Source organism: Lissotriton helveticus, chromosome 3_2 (genome assembly GCF_964261635.1).
Source record: "Lissotriton helveticus chromosome 3_2, aLisHel1.1, whole genome shotgun sequence".
In the NCBI taxonomy this organism is placed as follows: Eukaryota; Metazoa; Chordata; class Amphibia; order Caudata; family Salamandridae; genus Lissotriton; species Lissotriton helveticus.
This window is the reverse complement of record NC_136062.1, coordinates 244,566,602-244,590,160: the sequence shown is the minus strand read 5'-3', so window position 1 is coordinate 244,590,160 and position 23,559 is coordinate 244,566,602. Positions and strand designations below refer to the sequence as shown.

The 23,559-nt window shown below is 43.0% G+C and overlaps 1 protein-coding gene across 2 annotated transcripts in view; it reads right to left on the bottom strand.

The window, feature by feature from the left end:
- Window positions 1-7,738: 7,738 nt before the first annotated feature.
- FAM219B (family with sequence similarity 219 member B) overlaps window positions 7,739-23,559 on the bottom strand; it is a 145,337-nt gene continuing 129,516 nt past the window's right edge. The window contains exon 6 of one of the 2 annotated variants that reach the window (XM_078685120.1): window positions 7,739-13,546. In XM_078685120.1, the coding sequence (XP_078541246.1) occupies window positions 13,388-13,546 (159 nt within the window). In that variant the 3' untranslated portion in view covers window positions 7,739-13,387. The remainder of the gene's footprint in view (window positions 13,547-23,559) is intronic. The other variant, XM_078685121.1, reaches the window with a different exon arrangement.

Below are 23,559 nucleotides of genomic sequence, written 5' to 3'. Positions count from 1 at the left end.
TTGGCAGAAGTTGCACTTATGTTATGAGTATGAAGTCGTGGAGATCAGACCTCATAACAATTCTGTATCGTGTTGTTCTTGAAACTTTAGCACTCGCTGTACAGATATAGTTTAACAAGTAAAGCAGATAGTAGACCAATAACATATTATTCTCATGTAAACCACGATGAACTACTAGGTGGAAAGCTAAAGCAACAACTAAGTGTCGTGTGCAGAAGTTGCAAAAAAGGAAAAATGGCGTTTAAACCGGTAATGAGCCCATGCTAACTTAACACGGTGTAAAGATATCCAGGACCTAGATGACACCTCCTCATGATCCGGAAACGAACTGAATAAGATAATAGAAGTGCCATCTCATGAGAGCAGATTGCAAGTTTATATGTGGACGGTCCGCAAGGTAAAGCATTAAAAACTAGGAAAATTTAATGCTAAAGAAAAATAAAACAGCCAAGTACTTTATCGAGTCTTAAGCCAATAGGCAAGGTAAATAATAAAAACTTGACAAATAAGTCAATGAATTGTCAATGAAATGCTAGTACTCAGCATATCAAACATGAAAAAGGTCTATGACATAACTGTGTATGCAAAATAAGCTGCAACAGCCTCCAATAGGAAGTCACCGTCTTCATCCGAAAACAGTTCAGCCATCCAATTTAAAAGCGGAAAAGAACATACGTGCTCTCCCAGCACCGGATCCTCTATCACCATCAGAGGACAGCTCGGTGGGTTTTCAAGAAAGCTCTGTTCCAAGAAAGACTGTGCTGCCGCCAGTAAATTCCAGGGACCAAGTAGTCCATGCATCAATGCCACAGCCATAATCCTTTCGCCAGGACAAACCAACTCGTGAGTAATGATAGGAGTCATCAGCTGATTAAAGTCGACGTCAGGAGAAACCGGTCCGCAGAGACACAAATCAATGGCCCAATCGAAATCACAGGTCAGGCAGTGAAATACAGGCTGGACACAGGTGAAGTAGGAGAACCGAAAAGATAATCCATATGCCGTGCTTAATATCGCCAACGGCATTGTGCCATAATATTCTAGCATGCGATTGCGGAACAGTGTCAGCAGCTGCAGGGTCGGAGGTTGCATAGGAGGGACATCCATATTTAAAAATGTAAAAAAGCACAAGAGCGTCCGCTGGTAATGCAAGTAAAAATGCCAATCCACGAACCAGAGTGCAGAAAATACAATGAAAGGAAGCAGGGATGACTCCAAAGATTTTCTCAAATGAAGTCACGAGACCACTGGTAACAACTTTAAAAAAGTGTGCCAGGGATTTTGTGGAGGATGCGTTAAAGATAGTCGGAAACATGTTGCTGAAATTGAAAGGCAAACCTGTGTACGGGTGTTCGCTATGTGAAGTACGAAAGTTTCACGGGCCGAACTCAAGGCCACCTCTCTCTGAGACAAAAGAGCTCTTATTCTTGCCATGCCGTTGAAACGTGTCCCAAGGTTGGTATTTGTGGCCAGATTGAAAACTCCCTATGTTCATGTGTGGGAGGAAATAGAACATTTCTGCAGCAAATAACCCGTTCACTTACTGTTACGATAAAAGGAATACTTTTAATTAACTCAGAACAATCTTCATTATTGAGCATCAAATAACTACCATTTTCCAACAACTTGAACGTGGGGATGATAGCAGGAACTGGCGTGCCTTGCAACACGCAAGCCATATTTGGTCGGTGTTTGTTGCATGAATCGTGTAACTGTATGTGCCTACACATTAGTGAATGATCTGGCGTCTCAGTGCATTCCTCTCCATTCAGATAAACTTCTTGATCATCTTTGAAACATCTGTATGTGTATGGAAGCGACCAGACCTCATGAAGAAAAGCACTACCTAAAGGTTCATAACGACCTATTGGTATATATTTCATACAATTTGAAAACTTATATAAAGCAAAAGGCAGCGTTATTAAACCGTGGATAAGGCATGTTGCCAAAAAACCCGCAATCCTCTGCTGATGATGTCACTGAGCATGTCATGAATGATGTAATATGTGACATCATCAGCAGTGGATTACGGGTAATGGTATCTCTAGTTTACTCCCCTATAGCTGTCTTTCTTTTAACATAAGTGTGTGTTTCCTTCCCTTATACTTACTGTTTTTGGTTCGCTTCCAGTTCGCGTACCAGCGAGCGAACTAGGAAGCGAACTAAGAGAAATAGAGGTTGGCACAGTTCCAAATATTGTACCAATTTTTTTAATAACGGGGAGGTAGTTCTGAAAAGAACTTTTTTTTTTATTTTTCTGAACATTTTTTTACTGTTTTTGAATTTTTCGGAACAGTTTTATATTTTTTTGGGTTTTTCTTGGAGGGGGCATTGAAAACGATTCATTGTAAAGGGCTCAACAGGAGCAACAAAACAAAAAAAAGAAGTATTTATTATTTTGGGCGTTTCGGACAAACTTGCATATGATAGTCAATAGCTCTGTTGATCAGAGTGATGCTTTTTTCTCCGTAGGAAATGAATCCATCGCAAAATGCGCAGGTGTGTTTTACATCACCAAATCTCATTTGTATATTTGGCACCATCTCCCTGCCCTCTGGTCCCGTTACTTCCGGTACAACAGATCTTCTGGCCATAATAGGGAGATTATCTAGGTCGTTCCGAAACTGTGCAGCACTGTAGTTGTTAGGATGCCACCTAGTCATATGGCGATGCATTGTGTAGTTTCCGAAACTGTATTTTTTGTCGGTCCCTCTGGACAGTCTATCTTGACATATAAGGCAAGTTACGTATCTTGCATTTACTTTTTTCTGACCTTTGGGAATTTTAAAAAATTGCCAAATGAAGTTTTCTTTCCGGTGAGACGTCCTGGGCTGCTCAGGCAAAAACTGCCTCTCTTCGTGCTCGTCCTCCTGTTCCTCTTCTTCTTCTTCTTGTTGAATTACAACTTGAGCAGGTGGTCCACTCTTCCTTGGATGTGGTGGAGGTGGTGGGGAAGCACCAGCTGAAGCTACTAAAGAAGCCATTGCTCAGTGATCACAAAGGGTCTTTCTCTCACAATGATGAAAGTCAGAGTGAGGAAAGAAGGAGGGATTTTCATCATTTGGGAAAAACAAGAGTTCTCAACCAATCAAAAGTGTTCATTTTAGATTATATGACCTAGTCTTACATCATTAGGAAACCAAAAGTGAAATGAACCAATGAAAAGTGTTATTACCAAGTCACATGACTTGCTGTGTTTACGTTAAGCGCTTTGCAGGGCCTCCCGGTTTGCTTCCAGAAACCTGCGCTTTGCGACTCGCTTCGCGTACCAGTTCGCTAACGTAGCACGTCATATGACGTATCACGCGACAACGTGAAACGTCATGCGGACGGGAGGCGTCACGATGTTGTTTTCTAACGCGGCACTTGCGGTAAAGAAACGTTTACCGGCTCGCGGTCTATTTCGCGGCATCAAGGTCAGCTAACGGGAAGCTTCCCGATTCGCGAAGCGGGAACGAAGAAAAAAAAATATTTAAAAAAAAAATTATTCATAAACATATAAAATATATTTTTGGATTTAAAGAAGAATACATTTTACAGCTACAGATATTAGCTGTTAAAAAACCAATGAAATTCACAGAAAAAACCATAGGTTATAGACCATATATAGTTAGGAATTAGCATTTACAAAACCTTGAAAATTCACTGAAAAAACCATAGGTTATAGACCATATATAGTTAGGAATTAGCATTTAGAAAACCTTATTTTACTCACACAAAACCATTGAAATTCCATATATAGTTAGTTGCACTAACTATATATCGCGCACCCGCAATCCACTGCTGATGATGTCACATATTACATCATTCATGACATGGTCAGTGACATCACTGATGACATCACTGATGACATCTCAAATGACATCACTGATGACAACATCCAGTGACTGTATGTTTCTGTAAAGTTAAAATATGTCTTAGATATTGAAGAATGAGTGGATGTATAAGTGTCTGGATGAAGGATTTAGTAGGTGCGTGACTGACTGTATGAGTGAGTGATTAAATGTGTCTCACTGAATGCATGGGTTAGTGACTAAACTGTCTTAATTTGTGCATCATTATGTCTGTTGTGATGTAAACTGCTGCATGTGTTGATCATTAGCTATACGAGAGGCTATATGTGTTATTAATTGGTTGCCCAAGTATTTCTATGGGAGATTGAGTTTGTGTGGGGGTGGCTGGGAGGTGTGTGACTCTGTGCATAGATGTGTGAGCAGTTGATTCACTAGGTGTATGAGTTCAAGAGTGCATGTGGAAAAAGCTACATGGGCGGTTGACTGTGTGCATGAGTGTATTGATGAGTGAATGGATATCTCAATGCTACATGTCATAGTAAGTACATATGTAAAACACAGTACATGTGAGAGTTGGCATATATAAATAACTGTGCATGAGAGCCACTGAATGTGTGAGTGGCTGTATGGATCATTGTGAACTTGTATCAGGGATTGTATAAGAGAGTAAATATGTGTTAGTATATGTTTGAATAAGTAAGGTGTGTATAACTGTATAGTTGAGGAAATGGAGGTGAGATTGTTTCTTTGCATGACTGACTAGGTGTGTGAGTAACTCCATGGATGAGTGACAGTGTGTGAGTGTCTGTATACACTGAGTGTATCTAAGGTTATATTAGAGTCTGAAGAGGTTTATCGTATTAGCACAAGAATGATGTCAAATGAGATGTCATCAGTGATGTCATTTGAGATGTCATCAGTGATGTCATCAGTGATGTCACTGACCATGTCATGAATGATGTAATATGTGACATCATCAGCAGTGGATTGCGGGTGCGCGATATATAGTTAGTGCAACTAACTATATATGGAATTTCAATGGTTTTGTGTGAGTAAAATAAGGTTTTCTAAATGCTAATTCCTAACTATATATGGTCTATAACCTATGGTTTTTTCAGTGAATATATATATATATATACACACAAATGTATTTAGATTGATGAGGACTCAGGAGCTTCCCCTACAAAGGTTCGCAAAAACCATCACAAAACAAGCAATGATGAAGCAAAAAGGCTGGTGGCCAATGCTAAAGTTATTGGCTTTGCCAGTTTTGATTTATTTCATTCTCTTAAATCTGATTCCCTATGCTTGCTATAGCAGTAAGTTATCCACTCTGATCTTATGTACCTGGGAGAGGTTTACAGCTTGTATGTGTGCACTCCAGTTGCAAGCAAGATTCCATTGATCCTTCCATATATTTAGGCCGTCCTGTTTTAGGTTTAAACCTATAACTGATAAAACCCCACAGCAATTGAAATTGCCCTCAGCAGTGTAAACACCAGCAAAACCACAAACTATTTGCCATTCAAAGAAAGGAAAAGGAGAGTGAAAGTAATTTTTAGTTCTTCCTGAAGGGGTCAATACAATGTAACTTTGGTATACAAGATAGCAGCAAGAAAGACTGGGCTAACATTATTCAGCTTGAGCTTTGTTGTTATGGGATGTCACTAAAATATTGTTTCTTCGATTTGCTTTTTTCAGTTTTGTGATCTTTGGTCTAAAGGTGCAGGGTTTAGAAGCATGTTTTAGGTCTTGTTGAATTATTTTATAAACTGTAGAGAATCAGGAAATAGCCAAAATATCAAATATGATTTTGATGTGTTTGATTCTTTCACTGATAGGTAAAATAGCTGGTTTCATAAGAATTTTTTCCAATATGTGCCTTCACATTTACCCACAGAGAATGGGCAAAAAAACAAAACCTTAATACATCAGGCTCTTTTCTAGTGAGTCAGTATTGATAGTAGGTGAATTGCCAAACACACCAGGTTTTAAACATTCAATGCAAAGCGTTGTGACAGATATATGAAAAGATGCTATCACCAAGCATCTGGGATAGTGGCGAAAACATGACACCAGACTTTTGGAAAATATGGAATGTAGTGTCACTTGGAATGCTGCTGCAAAAAGCTTCTTTCCAAGTTCAATGAAGATTGGAGCGATATTGTTTGTATCTGCAGTGATTCAACCACGTATATGAAAAAGTTGTGTGATGACCTGTCAAAATCGATGTCTGAGCTGAAGTGCTTCCCTGTAAGAGATTCTTGACACTTGTTAGATGGTAAGCTGAAAGCATCTTTATAATCATCAGAGTAAATGAAAATGCTATTGACTTTTTAGTCCATTCTGGTGCACTGTTTTGTTATGCTCGAGAACTAAAACACAAATATTTCTCATTGTGTGCTTTGCATGGCATCAAAGAAAGAGTCATCCCAACTGTGTCACTTAGCTGATGGTTCTTAATCCTAGAGGGCATGAATGCCATATTATCCATGTGGCCACCATTTACAGAACTTTTGCTGAGTGATGATACCAAAGGCATAAAATATGGGGATCTTTGGTCGCATATTGATAGTGATGTGAAAAAGTACACTCTACTGCATTCTTAGATTTTTACAGGAAAACATCATCATTTGGTACTCTTCACAAGTTCTAGATCCCTTCCATAAAGCAGAATTGAGCCCAGTTCAATGCATATGTTGCAGAACCTGCCCAGAGAATCGCAATCTTCAAGTGCACCAGTGTTAGCATGAAAAGTTATGTCAATGGCCAGAGTTAGCAAATTGTGTACCAGCTGTTTTGGCGTTGCCTGTCTCAAGTGCCAATGTTGAGAGGGCTTTTTCACAGATAAAAGTTTACATGGGAAAGAAAGATTGAGTGCGCATGACCAAAGACTTACTGAAGAAGTATTGTATGGGGTACTGCATTAAGTTTGATTTGTAAAAATGTATTTGGACCTCATGTACACTGTATGTACACTGTCTATATATCATACACTATCATTGCAGAAAGCAAGCAATAATAAAATCAAAACATTCCATAAACACGGTAAAAACACTGTTTCTGTTGTTTTTAATTGCACGAAAATGTGTAACTACTGATAGCTACTATTTTTTAAGGTATTGAGATCACTTGAAAACACAGAAAAAACACCACCAGTATTTACCAAAAATAGAAACTGAAAACAGGAAAGCTTACATATATTATATACTTGTCCCCTGGATGATTGATTACTGATCAAGAAGTGAATTGATATATACATGGACTGTATCAGAATTAGGCTGGGAGGACCATCTGAAAAACTAGTTACTGTCCTCTGCTTTGGGGTTAGAGGTATGACAAGACAACCTTCACTAGGTCTTTGATGTGTGGCGGAAGTCCTCCATCTCGTTGGTCAAGAAGCAGGTCTTCAGGTAGTATAGGCAAGGCACTACACAATCAGCTTGATGTGGATCAGAGGGGTAGCAAACTGAAGTCTACACCGTCCTTCCCACCCTACTTTTATCTGCAGAGGGTTAGCGTAAATGATTAAATGCTTCGATATTCTCCTTGATTCAAAGGATCTTCCCTCAAACGTGTTGCATGTGTTCTAATCCCACATCTTACACAGTGATTAGGTTGCGTACAAAAAAAAGAAATCCAATCTGGAACTAAGTGATCTATGTCATCATTAGCTTCAACTTTTCTTTTTCAAATCTTTTTGTTTAGAACTAGTTTGCGATGATTATTTAATTATAAATACAATAACCCCATATAAAAGCAATCCCCAAATAAGTCCAGGGGAAGAAAAGTCAAGTTCAGCACAAAAAGCAGTTTAAAAAAAACATGGTCCTTTTCATTACATGTCTTTAAATGGGCTCCCAAGACTGAAAATGATATACTATGATCATTTCACACAGCCAGGCCGTTTGGTACCTGGAGGGAAGAGAACAAAAGATCCATCGTTTAAGTCAGTTTCGTTCTTTATTTAAAAACACAAAAACCCACAAACGGACTATCCAGTCTCACTTCAGACTGTCATATATATCATTATTCAAACAGCTTAACAAAGAATATACAAAACAGCTAACTTTAAATATTGTGATTGTTTTCCGCAGAGTGCAATATAACTCTGAAGCAGCCATCCTCTGCTCGTTTCAAAGGATCCTGGTGTAACATACTATACAAGGGGTGACCATCGCAGGCCAAGATCGGCCAGATTTAATCTACATTGTCAGGATGAGTAACAGGTACATAAGTTGCATTATTACTTTGTACGTACATTTATGGTATAGTACTATCATGAAAAACCATCATGAGTGTGGACCTACACTGGACATCTCTGCTCTAGACTATTCATTGTGATCACTTGGCCATCCAGTGCCACATTTCCAGGACGCTGTCAGAGGACACCACTAATCAGTTCTGTGTGCAGATACCATGAAGTTACAGGAAGCTTTTCACAATAGTCTCCTTGATTAATGCTAGTGAGAGGAAAAGGATCAGGTAGGTAACAATGTTCATTGCTTGTGACCGCAGCATTTGTGAATGTCACTAGTATAGGGCGAAATATCCCTACTATGTCATGGTATGGTGTTGCCACCGAAGATGCAGCTCCACAGCAGAATGCAATAGTGATGAGAACAGGTTCATTTATCCAGCAGTTAACATCTACCAGACAGCTCAGGATACAAATTTGTGATGCACAGATTCACCTGGCCTTGTATGAACCAACTACACTATGTAGCGCATTTGTTTACCCAATAATGTGCTCACGCAGTGTAAACAATGGGTCATGAATGCCATGTTGGGCTCAACCTTGTTCCTTAATAGGAGATACAGGCAGAAATTGTAAGACAAGATTCCTATTATCAAAAAGCACTGTGGGGGCTGAACAGGTATATCTAGAGCAGCACTCTGAGCTTGTGTGGTTGTTTGCCAACATGTCCCAAACCATGATTTCCTATAGAATCGCTCTGTGTGCTAGATGACACAGTGACTAATGCCTTGGTATGTTTAAAATAATTTTCCTCAACTCACTTGGCCTCACATTTCCAAGAGAGCTTCCACCGACACCCTCTTTGATCAGTGATATGGTGAGTAAACAATATGGAAAAACCTTCACTCTACTGCGTAGTACAAAGACACGCCATTGTGCCCATCTATGTTTATGCATGTTTTTCGAAAGCCTTAACAGCACACCACACAATCCAGGTGCAACCACAAATTATGGGTATACAGACTTTCTGCAGGGACTAGCCTGCGTTTTTTTTTCAATATTCCAAGCAGAAGCATAGGATAATGTCACCAATTAACACTGGTCCCTTTAAAGGTGGCCTTCGTTCCATGTATACAGACAGAATCAGGTCTGCCACATACATTCAAGCTCATAGAAAATCCGGCACTACGTTTTGGGCAGAGTTAGCAGACACTGGAAATCTGGGGTCAAATAAAGTAAGAATAAAATAAAACAAATGTATGTGTAGTAGCCATACTTGTTAAAAAAAAAAGAGCAGGTCTTGCTTGGAAGACAAAGGCAAAACCTTTCTGAACAAATTCTGGGATACAAAAAACTCTTTGTTTCAAGTTAAGAAGGCAGGACTCCATATTGTGCTGCACCTTAAAGCTACGCAGTGTCCTTTTGTTAAGACTGCTCATGTGGTCTATCATGTGTATAAAAAAAATGTACAACCAATGTGTTTAACAGAGTAACCTTAACTCCATTAACAACAGACATTGTACATCCTCATTTAGTTAAAAACTCAGAGCAATAAAAGGTCCTGTGGTGTGAGATCACTTGCTTAACATACATCTAGGGCAAGCTGTCTACAGCACTGACCGTCCATATCCTTGCCAGAGGCCAAAAATCAATAAATTAGAATCAATACATTTTTGAAAGTGTCCCAAAGAGGAAGTATTTTACGCTGTGCTTTTGGCTCGAAGAGGACTGTGTAAGCTCTGGGACTCCCCAGTCAGCCCTACAGGGGGTAGCTGGCTACATTCAATGAGATTTGTTGCGAAGTTGGATATTTCGGATCAGACGAGAAAGAGATACAATTTCTGGAAGCCTTTTCCTAGCACGATATGGGTGAACAAAGGGGTTTTTGGTTTTGAGATAATCGTTCATTGATTAAGCCTTTAATTGCCTCGGCTGGTGGAAAACTTTTCTGTGTGTGCAGGAAAATAAGGGAAGGGTTTGAATGTGTGTCTGGGGAAGGAAGCCCTCCAGTGGTTTTTCGAGGGTTCACGGTGGTGGGGGCCCTCTGTTCTCCAAGCTGTTATCTACCCCCCGTATCCAGTAAATGAGGTTGAAAACCCAGGGGGGTTTCGTTAGATGAAGGGTGGCAACAAGGCAAATGATAAATTTTTTTTTTTTTTTTAAAAGAGGAAGTAGAAGGTTTCTGACAAATGGGGGCTACCAGAATGACATGACATAGGATTGTTTGTTGAATTATGAGCATCTATCTTCGCGGATCGGTCTGCTACTTGAGAATGTCCATCTAATATTCAGTTAGACCAAGTTTGTGTTCATATTCAATAGGAATTTGTGGGAAAGACACTGTGGTTTCACATTGTGCAGCCAAGCCACTAGATGGGTATATTTTTCTCAGTCCCGTTTTATATCAAAGACTAATGATTTTTTTTTTAAATTCTTGGTGCAAAAGGATACAGGTTGAGTGACAGCCAGAAGCTAAATGAAAGCTTGGCTGGTTGTAAGCTTGAAGGGCCAAAAGTACCTCTAGCAGAGCACCACAAAAAGGTGGTGCAGTGTCAGTGCACCCCCACAAGGCAGCCCTCAGGCGGCAGGAAAGGGGGCCCAATGGACCCCCTCCCCCACAGACTACCACCTACAGGCGGGTGCATTCGCTCACAGCAAAAGCCCACTAGGGAATCTTTCTCCCCTCTTGAAAGTACAGGCAGATTGCCGCCTGCATAGTGAAAGGAATACCGTGGCGCAAACAGGAACATTGTGCCCTGTAAGTAATACAGCCCCAAGCAACAGAATCCCGATCATCCTCCCTGGTACATTATCCTTTTAAGGTACCTGGACAACTCCAACGCTCCAGAAGTGCTCAGGGGGATTCTGTTTTCTCTATTAATACCCAGAATACATCTACCTATGCTTCTTCAGCAAGAGAGCGGATAGCGATAGCTGCTCCCAGTTCCTTCTGACCTGATTATGTTTAATAGCATTCATCTTTGCATTCCAGCACATTAAGAATTCAGCATCACAGTTTCTAGCTGTGGTGAACCTTGGGCCACACGTGAGCGATTTTAAACCGCCACTGATGAGCAAGATAATTACATCTTAAGGACCCAGTATGATTTACTGCGTACATAGACACCCTTCTTTTCAGCTGCCAAATATTACATATTCGAATCTACTGCCACAGCTTAGATTAGCGTCAAACAAGCTGTTGTAGGTTTATCATGTGTGGTGATCTCAACCAGTACTCCATACAATCTTTGTCATGGCTGCCCCACCTCTTCTATGAATTTTAATGAATTCACCTTAGTTTCCAGTGACCGGTGATGTTCAGGATGAGCCCACAATTCTGACTCTGAACCAACGAGGCCAACATTCCCTCTCTGGTCAGGAATACATGTTGAGGGTATAAGATTATATGCTTAAATAAATTAAAAACCACAAAAACAAGCAGCACCTGGGGTGTAAAGGATGCAGTGTAGGTCATCAACTAGAATTGAGTGTACAAAGGCATGAGACAGAGAGAACATGTGAGTGCACAGAGCCGAGACAAGAGTGGCAGACATTAGCCGGTGAGGGTTGTGACATGGGATGGACCAATAATCAACATCTGGATGTTCTGAAGGGCAGGTATGTAATAGGAGCTCAATCTGCTCTTGACCTAGCTGAGAAGTGTTCTAAAAGGCGGGCCATCAAACAAAAGCAGAGACTGACAGCAGTCAGACTGATCACACTCACTTCTAGCATTTGGGCAATATAAAAATGGACGACTGCCAATTAATACCTATATCTGAGCAATCTATCAGTCGGCAATGGAGGTCTGACATAGCCATAATAACTACTCAAACATTTTCTTATATGGCTCAGTTATATAATTTAAAAAAAAGAACGAGAGGCAAGCAGCAGCTACCAACTAACTGAGATAAATCAGTAGCACTTATGAATTTCAGCAGAGCAGATGTGTTATAGGGGTTATTGTAAAATCACTGCGGAGTAATAGAAATTAAGGAGGTGCAGCCTTAGACAAAATAGTAATATACAATACTGCAAATTCCTCCACGTAAAACGGAGGGAAATTAAGCAACCTTGCACCAGACAGGAAAGCGAACTTCTCCCAATGGAAGGTGAAACAGTCATTTTGTTTTCAAACAAACTCCCTCTACAGAATTTGGTCCAGTTCAACGTTTGATCAAGGAGTGAGTGGATGGATGTCTCTAGGGCAGTAGAGATGTAGTGCTTTTGTGCCTTAAACAATGAGAAGTAAACCAATATTTCATACTAACACCCACTCCTCAGCACCATTAGATTTGAGAATAACCAGAGATTTAAAGTAAAAACACACACGTACGCAACTCCAGATTTCATGTGTAGCTCCCAAAGAGGCGGAAATAACGTACAAGTGCGTAGGCTACCAATACGCAGCTTAGGTACTCAATAGTGAAGGCCAAGGCTAGTCACCATATTAATGTAGTGTAAAACATCAAAACTGAATGATGTAGTGGTGGATGGGACACTCATGGAGGCAATGTTGAGATACACTGATGCAAGCATCCAAAACTTAGTGTTTGAGTGATCACAATTTCAGCATCACAAGGTGCATAGAGTGCAGGTGTGCAAAAAAGAGCAGAATTAATAATTTGATGAATCTCTTTAAGTGTCACTGACTCAATCCTCAGACATCTGCAAGAGAAACTCCTAGATCTTCCTTAACATTGAGCATAGGTAGTTCTTACAGTTCTCAAAATAATCTCTAGTTCATGAAATGGAAGGCTAGTCGGGTAGAAGATATAAATGTGCAACACAAAAAGGCTATTTTAGGCAGAGAGAGGATCTCTCCAAGTTGTATGCGCTCGTCCACGTTGCGGAGCATCACACACCAACCACTCTTTTGAAGGAAACAGCAACGGCGCACAGGTCAGAAGGCACTTCTTGGTAACAGTCCAGGGAATGATTTCCCACTGCTTCTTCTGGTGCAGTCTCAAAATTCTGAGATTGGAGTGATTTTGAACTGGGATTTTACTGCCTTGTAAAGCCTTGAGAGAAACAAGAACTTGAATGGGACGCTATCACATGCTGGCTTCGGCCACTTCCTACGCAGCAACTCTGATATTGAGCCCATTCTTCTAGCGTCACAGCTTGAACACAAACTTTGTTCAGCTATGGGTACTTCACCAGCACCTACGATTCTGCTTTAAGAAGAAAGGCTTAGCCAATCGAAAAAGGAAAGGGGTGCTTTCATAACCTGGTCTCCATTGTAACAACGGATTTTACCCTTTGGTTGCTGACACCTTCACAAAACCTTGGGCACCGCAAAGAGAACGTTTAGACTGTGCATGTCAAGATATCCATTGCATCTGTTCATGCTGGTGACCCATAGAACAAAGTTTTCCGATTCACCTCCGGTTCACTACTGGACGCTGCAGGAGCCGTTTTCCCCATAGCAGCAGGAGCAAGAAAGAGCTGCCGCTGGTTTGGGAGGGATGAGGTCTAGGTCCTCATCATCTGGAATTTCATCAAGGTGGTACCCGTCCTGAAGCAGCTGCCGGTTCAGATCCTGGCTCACCTGCTGGCATGGGAGATAATAAGAGTAAGTTAGTGGTCTACTACATCCAGGGGAAGCACAAACGAAGAGCTAAATCAGTCTGGACATAAAGAGAGGTGACTTATAATATGCCACCGGCACCATCAATGACACTCGAGTGGCCTCTATGGATGCCAATGGCACCACTTGTGCCCTGCTGTCAATTCTGGACTAATTTCACACACCACTGAAGTCAGAACCCATCAAAAGTGTATGTCAAAATGTGAAAACCTTAACAGCGGAAGGAGATTAAAAACCAACAGAAAGAAATAGTACCCGCAAGAGAAACGCAGCCAGAGGTAGCTCGTGCTTCCAATGCAAACTTTGCTTCAGACTCCTTTTTTTTTTGTTTTTAAATGCTATCATGGCAGTAACACACCTGGAGCAGGGCTGGAGAATACATACAATGTGAAAGTAGTACAGCCACAAATCACTGCAAAACTACATGTCTAGATTGCACTCCTCCCTTGCATCTGAAAGCAGAGTTGGACTGCTCCTGAGCAACCCTTAGCTTTCTTTGCCGATTAGTAAAAGTTTAATGCATTAAACCATCCATCCGGATAGGTCAGCTTTGAAGCAGCAGTACACTCACGGGTCGCATGGTAGCCAGAATTCACCGGACACCATGATCCACCAAAGTCCGATGCATGAATCGGTCCATTCTGAAGGCAGGGGAAATAGTATGAAAACCTCAAAATGCATATTATGCACTAAATCACATTTGGAAGCCAGCTTATCCGTTCTCAGGGCTACTTTAGCTTGAGAACTCCGATACAGATATTTAAGGAGGATTAGCACACACAGTATCCACGGATTCCCCAAGAAGCACTAAATAAAACGTTAAATAAGAACTGAATACTAGGTAAAAAACATTTCTTGATAAACTATTTTTCTATTATCATGGACAATGGGAATCCCTGTACTCCAGTCCAGTTCCAGAGGTCCCCCAGGTTTGTACTCTCTATGATTTGACATTCATTTAATCTATTGCTCACCTCTGCCACTGTCGCTTTTGAATTTAAGCAAGTTATTGCGATTCCACTTCTGAAAAGAAGCGAATGTCAGCCCCACTGGCAGAGGGTATTTTTATCCTCTCCTGGTTTTGTGTTTTCAGCCCAAGATCCTGAATAAAAAGATTTGTAGCAAACATCCTAGAAGGTTCTAAAGCTTTAAATCCGGTAACGTGCCAGTTTTTGCCACGCACACGTGGCACAGAGATGGTCTTTGCGGCAGCCATCCATGACACCTGTATGATTCTGTATCAAAGAAGCACCAGCGCCATAATCCATTTAGTTCTCACTGGAGCATTAGGCACGGAGACCCCTGTATCCTTAGCAATGCCCTGCAATCTCTGCTGATTAGATTACACATGCTAAGCTAGCCATGATCCTTCCACACTGGCCAGCAACATTCTCCCCCCTCACCAGTTTTCTTCGATCACATTGTGTGCCCTTGAACTGTGAAGTCCCTCACAGTTTCTCACAAAGCACTACATTGTTTAATGCTTACCTCATCGCTCTGGCTATCTTTGTTCCATCCTTTTGGCTTCTCCTTAACTATGGTGCATAGCTTAATTCAAATGAGCAGGGAGAACATGAGGCAATGTTTCACAAGTGCCTATTGGCAGGAGCATACTGGATGTCGACTAACCTTCGAACGCATAGCTTGAGCTAAGCAGACTTCTTTGGGTAACCAACTTTCAGTATTTCGTCTACAGAGGAGTAAAGTGAGGGAGGTCAAATGTAGGACCACTGGGAAACTCCTAGTCCTTGAAGAGCAGTGAGGTGGAAGATGCCTTTTTAGACTTCTCTGGCTCTATATACAGAAAACCTGTGTACCTCGGAGGAGCAGTCAAGGAGTGGCTGGAAAGGCTACCTATAGTTAAGCGCTCAGAAGAGGAGAAAAACAAACTTAGATTAGATGATTATTCAGGGGGGAAGTTAGGCAGACAATTGATAAGGGCATAATAGGGAAGGTAGCGGGCTCAGATAGGTTCCTTAATTTTATATGGCCCTCGGGGATGTCATCACCCAGTTTTTTGACTCGTTTATGAGGATTTTAAAAGAAGGTGCCCCTGTACCCAAGTCTTGGGAGGAAGCCACTGTCACTTTGATTTTTAAGTCAGACAAGGATCCTACATTGTGTGATTTGTATAGACCCATTTGTCTCCTTAACTGCGTTTTGAAGTTCTATGCAAACCTACTGGCTAACAGATGGAGTAAGGTGATGGGAGGGATTTTACTAGAGGATCAGAAGGGTTTTATGAAAGGGCGATACATGCATGAATTGACCCCATCAATTAATAGGAGCTATAGATCTTGCTGTGGCAAATGAGGCGCCACTTGTCATCACACTGGATGCCACCAAAGCTTTAGACCGTGTGAACTGGCAACATTTGAACACACTTTTAGGGCACTATAACTAGAAGGACAAGCTCTGTGGGATGATACAGGAGATTTCCACGGCACCCTTGGCAAGAAGCGTGCTAAATGGCAATTTAACGGCAGACTTTAATATAACAAGAGGGACTAGGCAGAGTTGACCACTCTCTCTGCTACAATTTACCCTGTATAGCCAGTATACCCATCCTGTAGCCTGTAAGATTAGAGAGAAGGACATAAGGCCCTTTACGAGCAGCCTTTGGGTAAATAAACTCTTTATATGCCGATAGAAAGTGTCCTGATAACAGGCAAATACATCAAAAACAGAAATCACAGTGTGTAATATGGAAATAGAAATCGGTCTTATAACAAGAGCATTGAAATACTTGGGCATCGTCTTTAGTCAAAATCTGACTACAATAGCGGAATTAAACTTCAACTGGGTAATGGTGGAAACCAATTGCCTTTTACTGAGCTGGTCACATTTACCATGAATGTTTGGTAGAGCGAACTTAATAAATATGTCTGTACTCCCCAAATTCACTTTTATTTTGTATGCCTTACTGCTACACTTTAGGAAATCCTGGATACAAAAAAGGACATGGGAGAATCAACTCCTTTATCTGGGCTTCCAAGGGCTCAATTTTAAAAACCGGGTAGAAAACTCGTTAAAGGACGAATCGTGCTGCCAGATTTCAATTCTATGCCTGGGCCTTTCAGCCTAAAAACTTTAGCTCCCTGCTGACTGATTTAAGTGACGCTGGAGGTAATCACTGGCGAAAGGCAATGGTGAAGGAGGTAAAGGATGGGAGAGATTACGTTTTTGTATACATTTGGTGATATGGGTTACATCAAAAAGGTGAGATTAAAAGTGCTACAGGCGGCAGCATTGCTCTGGGCACAGATTATTCAAGCAACTAATTTGCCGTATTACAGTAGATTTGCCCCAATATGGGAATCCCCAGGAACTCCTGAGTGTCTGGAGGATATAATGGCAATTGGGTTGAAAGAAGCGGGAATACTAGAATGGGGTCAGCTGCTGAGAAGAAATTGGTAAAGTACTGAACGTTATATTCCCTTGCAGCTTTGAGGTAAGCCTGAGATAATCATTTGTGGTTGCTCATCAGGGCCAGAAATGTACTCCAGGGAAACTGCAGCAAGTTGTTTTATTTAATCTTACTAGGGAGAAGAGAAATTTGTAAGCAGTGGATATCTACCTCTTTCCCTTCTAAAGCCAAATGGCTGCGCTCCGTTGCAGATGCATGCAAGATGGACAGGAACTGTGCTTATATAAAAAGATCTAGAATGTGGGCCCCCTTGGTTACTTGGCTAGGTGGGAGCACTGAGTTATTCAGCTCCTCTCTTGGTCCAATGATTAAACCAAATGGGTTCTCAGATACTATGTCGGGCGAGGTCTGGCCCAGAAGGTCAGAACCCTCTTCCTCAACTGAGAATCCTGGCTCTCTCATCGGTGGTTTGGATAAAAGGGTAAACAGAGAGTAAGTTTGGTCCGTCGGAAGTGACAGAAGTGAGTGTGCGAAATGAGGACCCCAAAAAAATAAATATGAGGCCTCCAAATTTTGCCTTAGTTGTCACCGCTACTAGTTCCTTAAGGAACATCAGGGTTGCAAGCGACAATCAAAACTTTCTCCCCATGTCGATAAGATAACCATCTTCACCCTTCTCAGAAGCCTTAAAAAGAGTTAAGAGGTTATCATTTTTCCTTGGGAGAGAAAAACAATTGGTGGTCTGGGCCTTCGTATCAGCTTTAGTGGAATATACCAATCCCATTCTACTTGCCCTTCCCAAATACCTACCACATGTTGCAACATTTGACGTGTTAAAATACATTGACAGACTCTTTATTTCCCATTCTTTATTTTAAGAATACAATTTAATTTTATTTTAGTATTAATAAGTACTGTAGCTCCACTGCACACAAAACGAATCATCTTCCTGAATATGCAGTCTTAGTATAAGTATTCACTTTCAATAAGAACAAGTATTTCTTCCAGGCGGCCCTAGTGGCTACGCTTTACCTCTGCAGAAATGTGGAGTTCAAATTCAGTCTTGACATTTAAATGGAACACTGTGCCATTGACCTGAAAGGGCAGGCATTCCATTCTTGCAATCTTCAATGAAGGGAAGATGTAACACAGAATATCGGATTATATTTTTCTTTTGCAACAATGCGGGTACATCTTCAATTTACCAAAATCCGAGGATTAAATGGTACAGGTCAAAAGTAGCATGCCAAAATAATTTCAAGCAGATTAGTAGTTTACTCCCCGAGAGCCACACACGAACATTCTCTGCAAATGAAAATATTGCATTTCCTTTTGCAAACAGAACTTCCTGAAGTGTTCTCCACATTGATGTCATTAGATCGAGGGAGCCAGAGTGGAGGATAGATATGTCAAGCCCGTGCGCATCACCCAAAACTTTACTCCATTGCTTCACTGAACGAGAATAGAGAACCCACTTTATCTCTCTTGAGAGATCAGGCACAGCTGTAGTGAGGTCTATGAGGACTAGCATAATCCCCCCACCCCGCCGTTTGAATAGTTGAGAAAGAGCACTGGCAAGGCCAAAAGGTTCCGTTGTTGGAAAGCTGGTTAAACTGTCACATTTGCTTTAATTGCAAGCGTAAGTCACAAAAAGAAGAAAAAAAAACTTCCACTGACTGAAAGTGCTAGCCAAATGCTTGCAACAAAAATGCCTTATTTGTGGATGGGTGTCGATATAAGATCAGGCAAAATACCGTCACTCACAGTACAAGATAGCTAATGGCAGAACAGAAGTGTGCTGATACATTGACACCTTCTCTATGCGGTCATAAACTGAAGCAAAATGTGGATAAAGGTTGAACAGGGCAGATATATAGCCCAGCGGCAGTTGCCACAGGGTAGTTCTAGGTATGATTGTGTTTCCATAGGAAATGTCTTTTTTGTGTTGCTAACAACTTTGGCGTGGTTTGACGAATCTCCATGAAACTTTCCAAAGAAGTGCTACTTTTTGACCAGTTTGCACATGGAAAGTTCTGGGGTGAACTGTCAAAGGGGTGCTGAGAAAAAAGCGGAGGGGTCTCAAAACTAGTTCCCCATTCATTTTTCCATAGGAACTTTAAACACGGCAACAGCTGAATGGATTTACACCAAATTCATCTACGTCCATGAAGAGTGCTTTTTGCATTCTGTTGCAAATCCGCACAGTAGTTTTGGAAAAATTAAGGTCAACAAAATTGTATACATCATGCTGTGAAGGATCCGCACAGCCAACAGATCTCACCACCTCAACCAGGAAGTGAGGGCAGCCATCTTAGGACTCAGGAGCAGTATAGGGATCCCCTGACCCTCGCCAGGGGCCACCAGGCAAAAAATATTTTTTTATTATTTATTTGTATACATTGCCGCGAATTCGGGATACTATAAAAAAAAAAATATAAAGTGCCAATTTCAACCTCCCCTCCCCCCTGATGAGCCTGGGCCGAGGGAGTGGGGAGACAATGTATATTTATGGGGGAAGTTGGGCACCTGGCCCACCTCCCCAAGCCTCCAAAAGGACCGGGCCCGCAATTTGAATTAAGGGGACAGGGCTGCATAGTCCAGCCTCCCTGAGCCTTACAGTGGTCTCGGAACCCCATTCCCCGGGGTCCCCAACCCCTGGGACACAGTTTTCTTCCCTGCTTGCAGGTGTGTGCAGGGAAAGTGCAAAGGTCTCCCCACCAGACAGGAGCCCAAAGCTGCTACCACCCTCTGGAATAACAAAACATTTCCCTGCCCGTGTTTTCGGCAGGAAAATGCTTTGAATTGCTCCCACCCTGCGGGAGCAAAACAAAACTGGCCCGCAGGGTTGGAGTAATCCGGTCTCTCGTATTGGGTGCAAGCAGGGGAGGGGGACCTGGACCTCCCCCCGCACCTCCCAATGAGGCACGCACTGTGGGGTGCCCAGGAAAAACATGATCTAACCTTGCGTGGTGGAAAAAGACGGATGCAGGAAACCATCATCTTAGAAGGCTAGGGGCACCTCCATCCACAATGAAAAATGTTCCCGCTGCTAAAAAGGCCTTTATTACGATTGTGCCTATCGATGCACAGATAAAGTAAACTAAGAAAAGTGAAGGCATTAAAGAAGCCTTCTTGTAGTTCAGCAACCAACTCAACTGCAGCACCTAAGCAGCTGCCCGAGGTTGTACTTTTCACACACTTTTAAGGAATGCTTTTTGGAACCAGTTCTTATGCACAGTATTGGAAAGGACTGACACACAAGTTACCAGTTAATTACAAGCATTTACAATGCAACGGTTTCGCCTTTGCAAAAGTTAGAGCTATTTGCATTGTAAATGACAAAATTTTTATTTATGTGTTGGTTTGGAAAACAGATAAATAAATGGCATTGTCATTTACAATGCCAATAGCTTAATCTCTCCCAAATGCCACACACACACACCCACAGAGAGCCCCCACACAGAGCCCCACACACACACAGAGCCCCCCCCACACACACCCACAGAGCCCCCCACACACACACACCCACACAGAGCCCCCCCCACACGCTGCGCTGGGGCAAGCAAGGGAGACAACTCTCGGATGCAAGTATCTTCAGAGAAAAGTTACTGCTTGTGCACAAGGCGCTGAGGCAAGGAGATACACCGATGTACACTCACCTGAGAGCATCGCTAGTGTTGGTCCTTGCACTGTAATCTCAAGGCGCTGGAGCGAGGATTAGATCAGTATCAAGCCTCCTGCAAGGATTGCTAGTGACTGTCCCTTTCGCACGAACCTCAAGACGCTGGACAAGAAGATGCGACGAGACACCAGCCTCTAGAGAGGACCGCTCGTGCTCGTCCTCAGAGGGTGTTCTGAGGTCGCTGGAGCAAGGCAGCCCACTCGCAGACACAAGTTCTTGAAAGGATCAACGCTGTTTGTCCTTGCGCAGTGTCCTCAAGGCGCTGGACTCTGTCGCACGGGAAGCAGCATTCAGACACCAGACACTTGAGAGAATCGCTCGTGTCTGTCCTCTGAGAGTGTTCTCAAGGCGCAGGAGCATGGGAACTGCTCGTAGACACAAGCTCTTGAAAGGATCGATATTGTGTGTCCTTGCAGTGTCCTCAATGCGCTGAAGCACAGCACACAGCGCTCAGACACAAGCCTCCTGGGAGGATCGACACTGCTTGTTGTTTACAGTGACCTCAAGGCGCTGGAGTAAGGATCCTGCACTGAGGCACAACCCTCCTGAGTCGGACGCTAGTGCGTCTCTTCGCACAGTTTCCGCAAGAAACTGAATCAAGGGAGTCAGCACTCAAGTATAATAGTTTTGTGGGGATTTCTACTGCTCGTCCTCGCACGGTGACCCCCAGGCGCGGGGGTACGGGTGACAGGACCGGAGCAAAGGAGACAGCAGCACCACACGATTCCTAAAACTGTGTCTACCTCTTGTCCTTTCACCGTGACCTCCAGGGGCTGGAGCGTGAGAGGTAGCACTAACACACACGCCCCCTGACATGATCTCTACTGCTTGTTCTTGCAGGGAGACCTCGCGGCGCTGTAGCACGGTGACAGCAGCGGCATGCAAGCATTTCAAGATGATTGCTACTGCTTGTCCTTGCACAGTGACCTCCAGGCGCTACAGCATGGCTGCAGGGGTCAGGCACAATATTCTTGATAGGGTCGGGTCGGAACTGGTTGTTCTTGCACATTGTCTTCAAGGTGCTGGAGCGGGGAGATTGTACTAAATCACAAGCCGTCTTAGAGGATCACTACTGCTTGTCCTGGCAATGCTCAAGGCATTGAAGCATTGGAGGCATTCCTAAGACACAAGCCGCCTCAGAGAATCGCTACTGCATCTCCTTGCACAGTGACCTCAGGGCGCTACAGCATTGGGACGGGAGAGGGAAACACTCCTTTCACAATGACCTCAAGGCGCTGGACTAAGGAGACTGCACTAGGACACAAGCCGCCTCAGGGGATCGCTACTACTTGACCTTGTGCAATATCCTCGGGGGCGGGGGGGGGCGGGAACGGACAGCGGTCGGGGAGGCGGGAAACGGACAGCGGGGGTATGATTAGGGATGGACAATGCAAGCCCAAGCATAGACATGGCTCACCATACATCCACTGCAATAAGCAAGCTGATTAAGTGCCTAGACACCGCCGGGTATATGTAGCGCTATACAAATTTTCTCTAGCATGGGTCACAGCATCACTTTCTTGCTTCACCAACCTCTAGTAAAGAGTACATAAAATTAAGAGTAAATAAATAAAATCTTAACGGTAAAAATGTATTTTGTATTTCAGCAGCCAGTGCAGTAGTATGTCGTAGTGCAGGCCACACGACATACAAGGCCAGTAGCTGATCAGAGACGCTACCACACTTGGCCCGCTCATGGTGCGCCGCCATGCTGCAAACTTCTCGCCCGTGCACACACCGTGGTCTGACGCCTTCCCTCCCCAGCATCTGAGAGAACACTCCGGTCAGCATAAAAGTTGGTCCACACTCAAAGACACACTACTCGACCCTTAGCATGCGCAACACCATCAAAATAAAAGCGCCCTTTTACGTTCCCCAATGCCTTCATGATGCCTCGTCCACAGCCAGCGAGGAAAAGGAAGCGCGAGGCCCGTCGCGGGAGTCAAGAAGGGGGGGGGGGGGCGAACAAAGACACGGACAGCGGGATACAACCATGCGGGACCAGGACGATCGAAGAAATGAGGGAAAACAGCCATGAAAAGAATTTAAAAAAAGTACACGCCCACAGTGAACACGTCTTCATGACGTGAGCAGAAAGCGAAAAATTCTCGGGAACGCCCACGAATCTGCTGCGTGAATGACGGACAGATCTCTCTTCCAATGGCTAGCTCCATTTATGGAGCTAGCCCTGTGGTTCCCAAACTGTGCGCCGCGGCACCCCGGTGCGCCGTAATGAGGTGCCAGGGGCGCCGCGCACAGTCTAGGGTGACCAACCGTCCTGTAATTTTGCCCCACAGGGAGCAGCGCTGCTCCCTGTGAGAGGCCTCACACCCCCTCATGGAGCCGCCTCGTACTCCTCCTGGGGTACAAGAGCAGCCCCTCCCGCCCATTGAAATTCTGTATGGGGCTGATTGCCACATACAGAATGACAATGGGCAGTCTGGGGTGTGACAGCATGTAGAGGCCTCCTCCTTGCTCAGGATACAGCAGGGCGATCTGTTAGATAAAAAAGTAAAACGCCCAAGCTGCAACGTTAGAGACCACTTCATTTAAAGAAGCCTGTGAAACAAGTTAATAAAAAGAACGGGCTATCGTTCTTTCTGTCTCGCCATTTTAGAACTGAAGTATTTTCAATATTAGATTCAACAAAGCCATGGTTGCTGCTTTTTTATTTTACTGAACTAGCAACCATTGACAAAGCCAATAGTCCTGGCTTGTTGTTGGTGTAATGATACTTGCTGTATTATATATCTGGATGCAATGACAGAAACAACATAATACAAGTCAGGCACAACACTATGCTAAGCGCAGATTTTTAGCCTAGATGTTTTAAACTACGCTCTTAATTACATCCAACACCCCCTTTGAAGAGACCCCCCCAGTTTTTTTACACCAATTAAAGCCCTGGAAACACCACCATGTTACAGT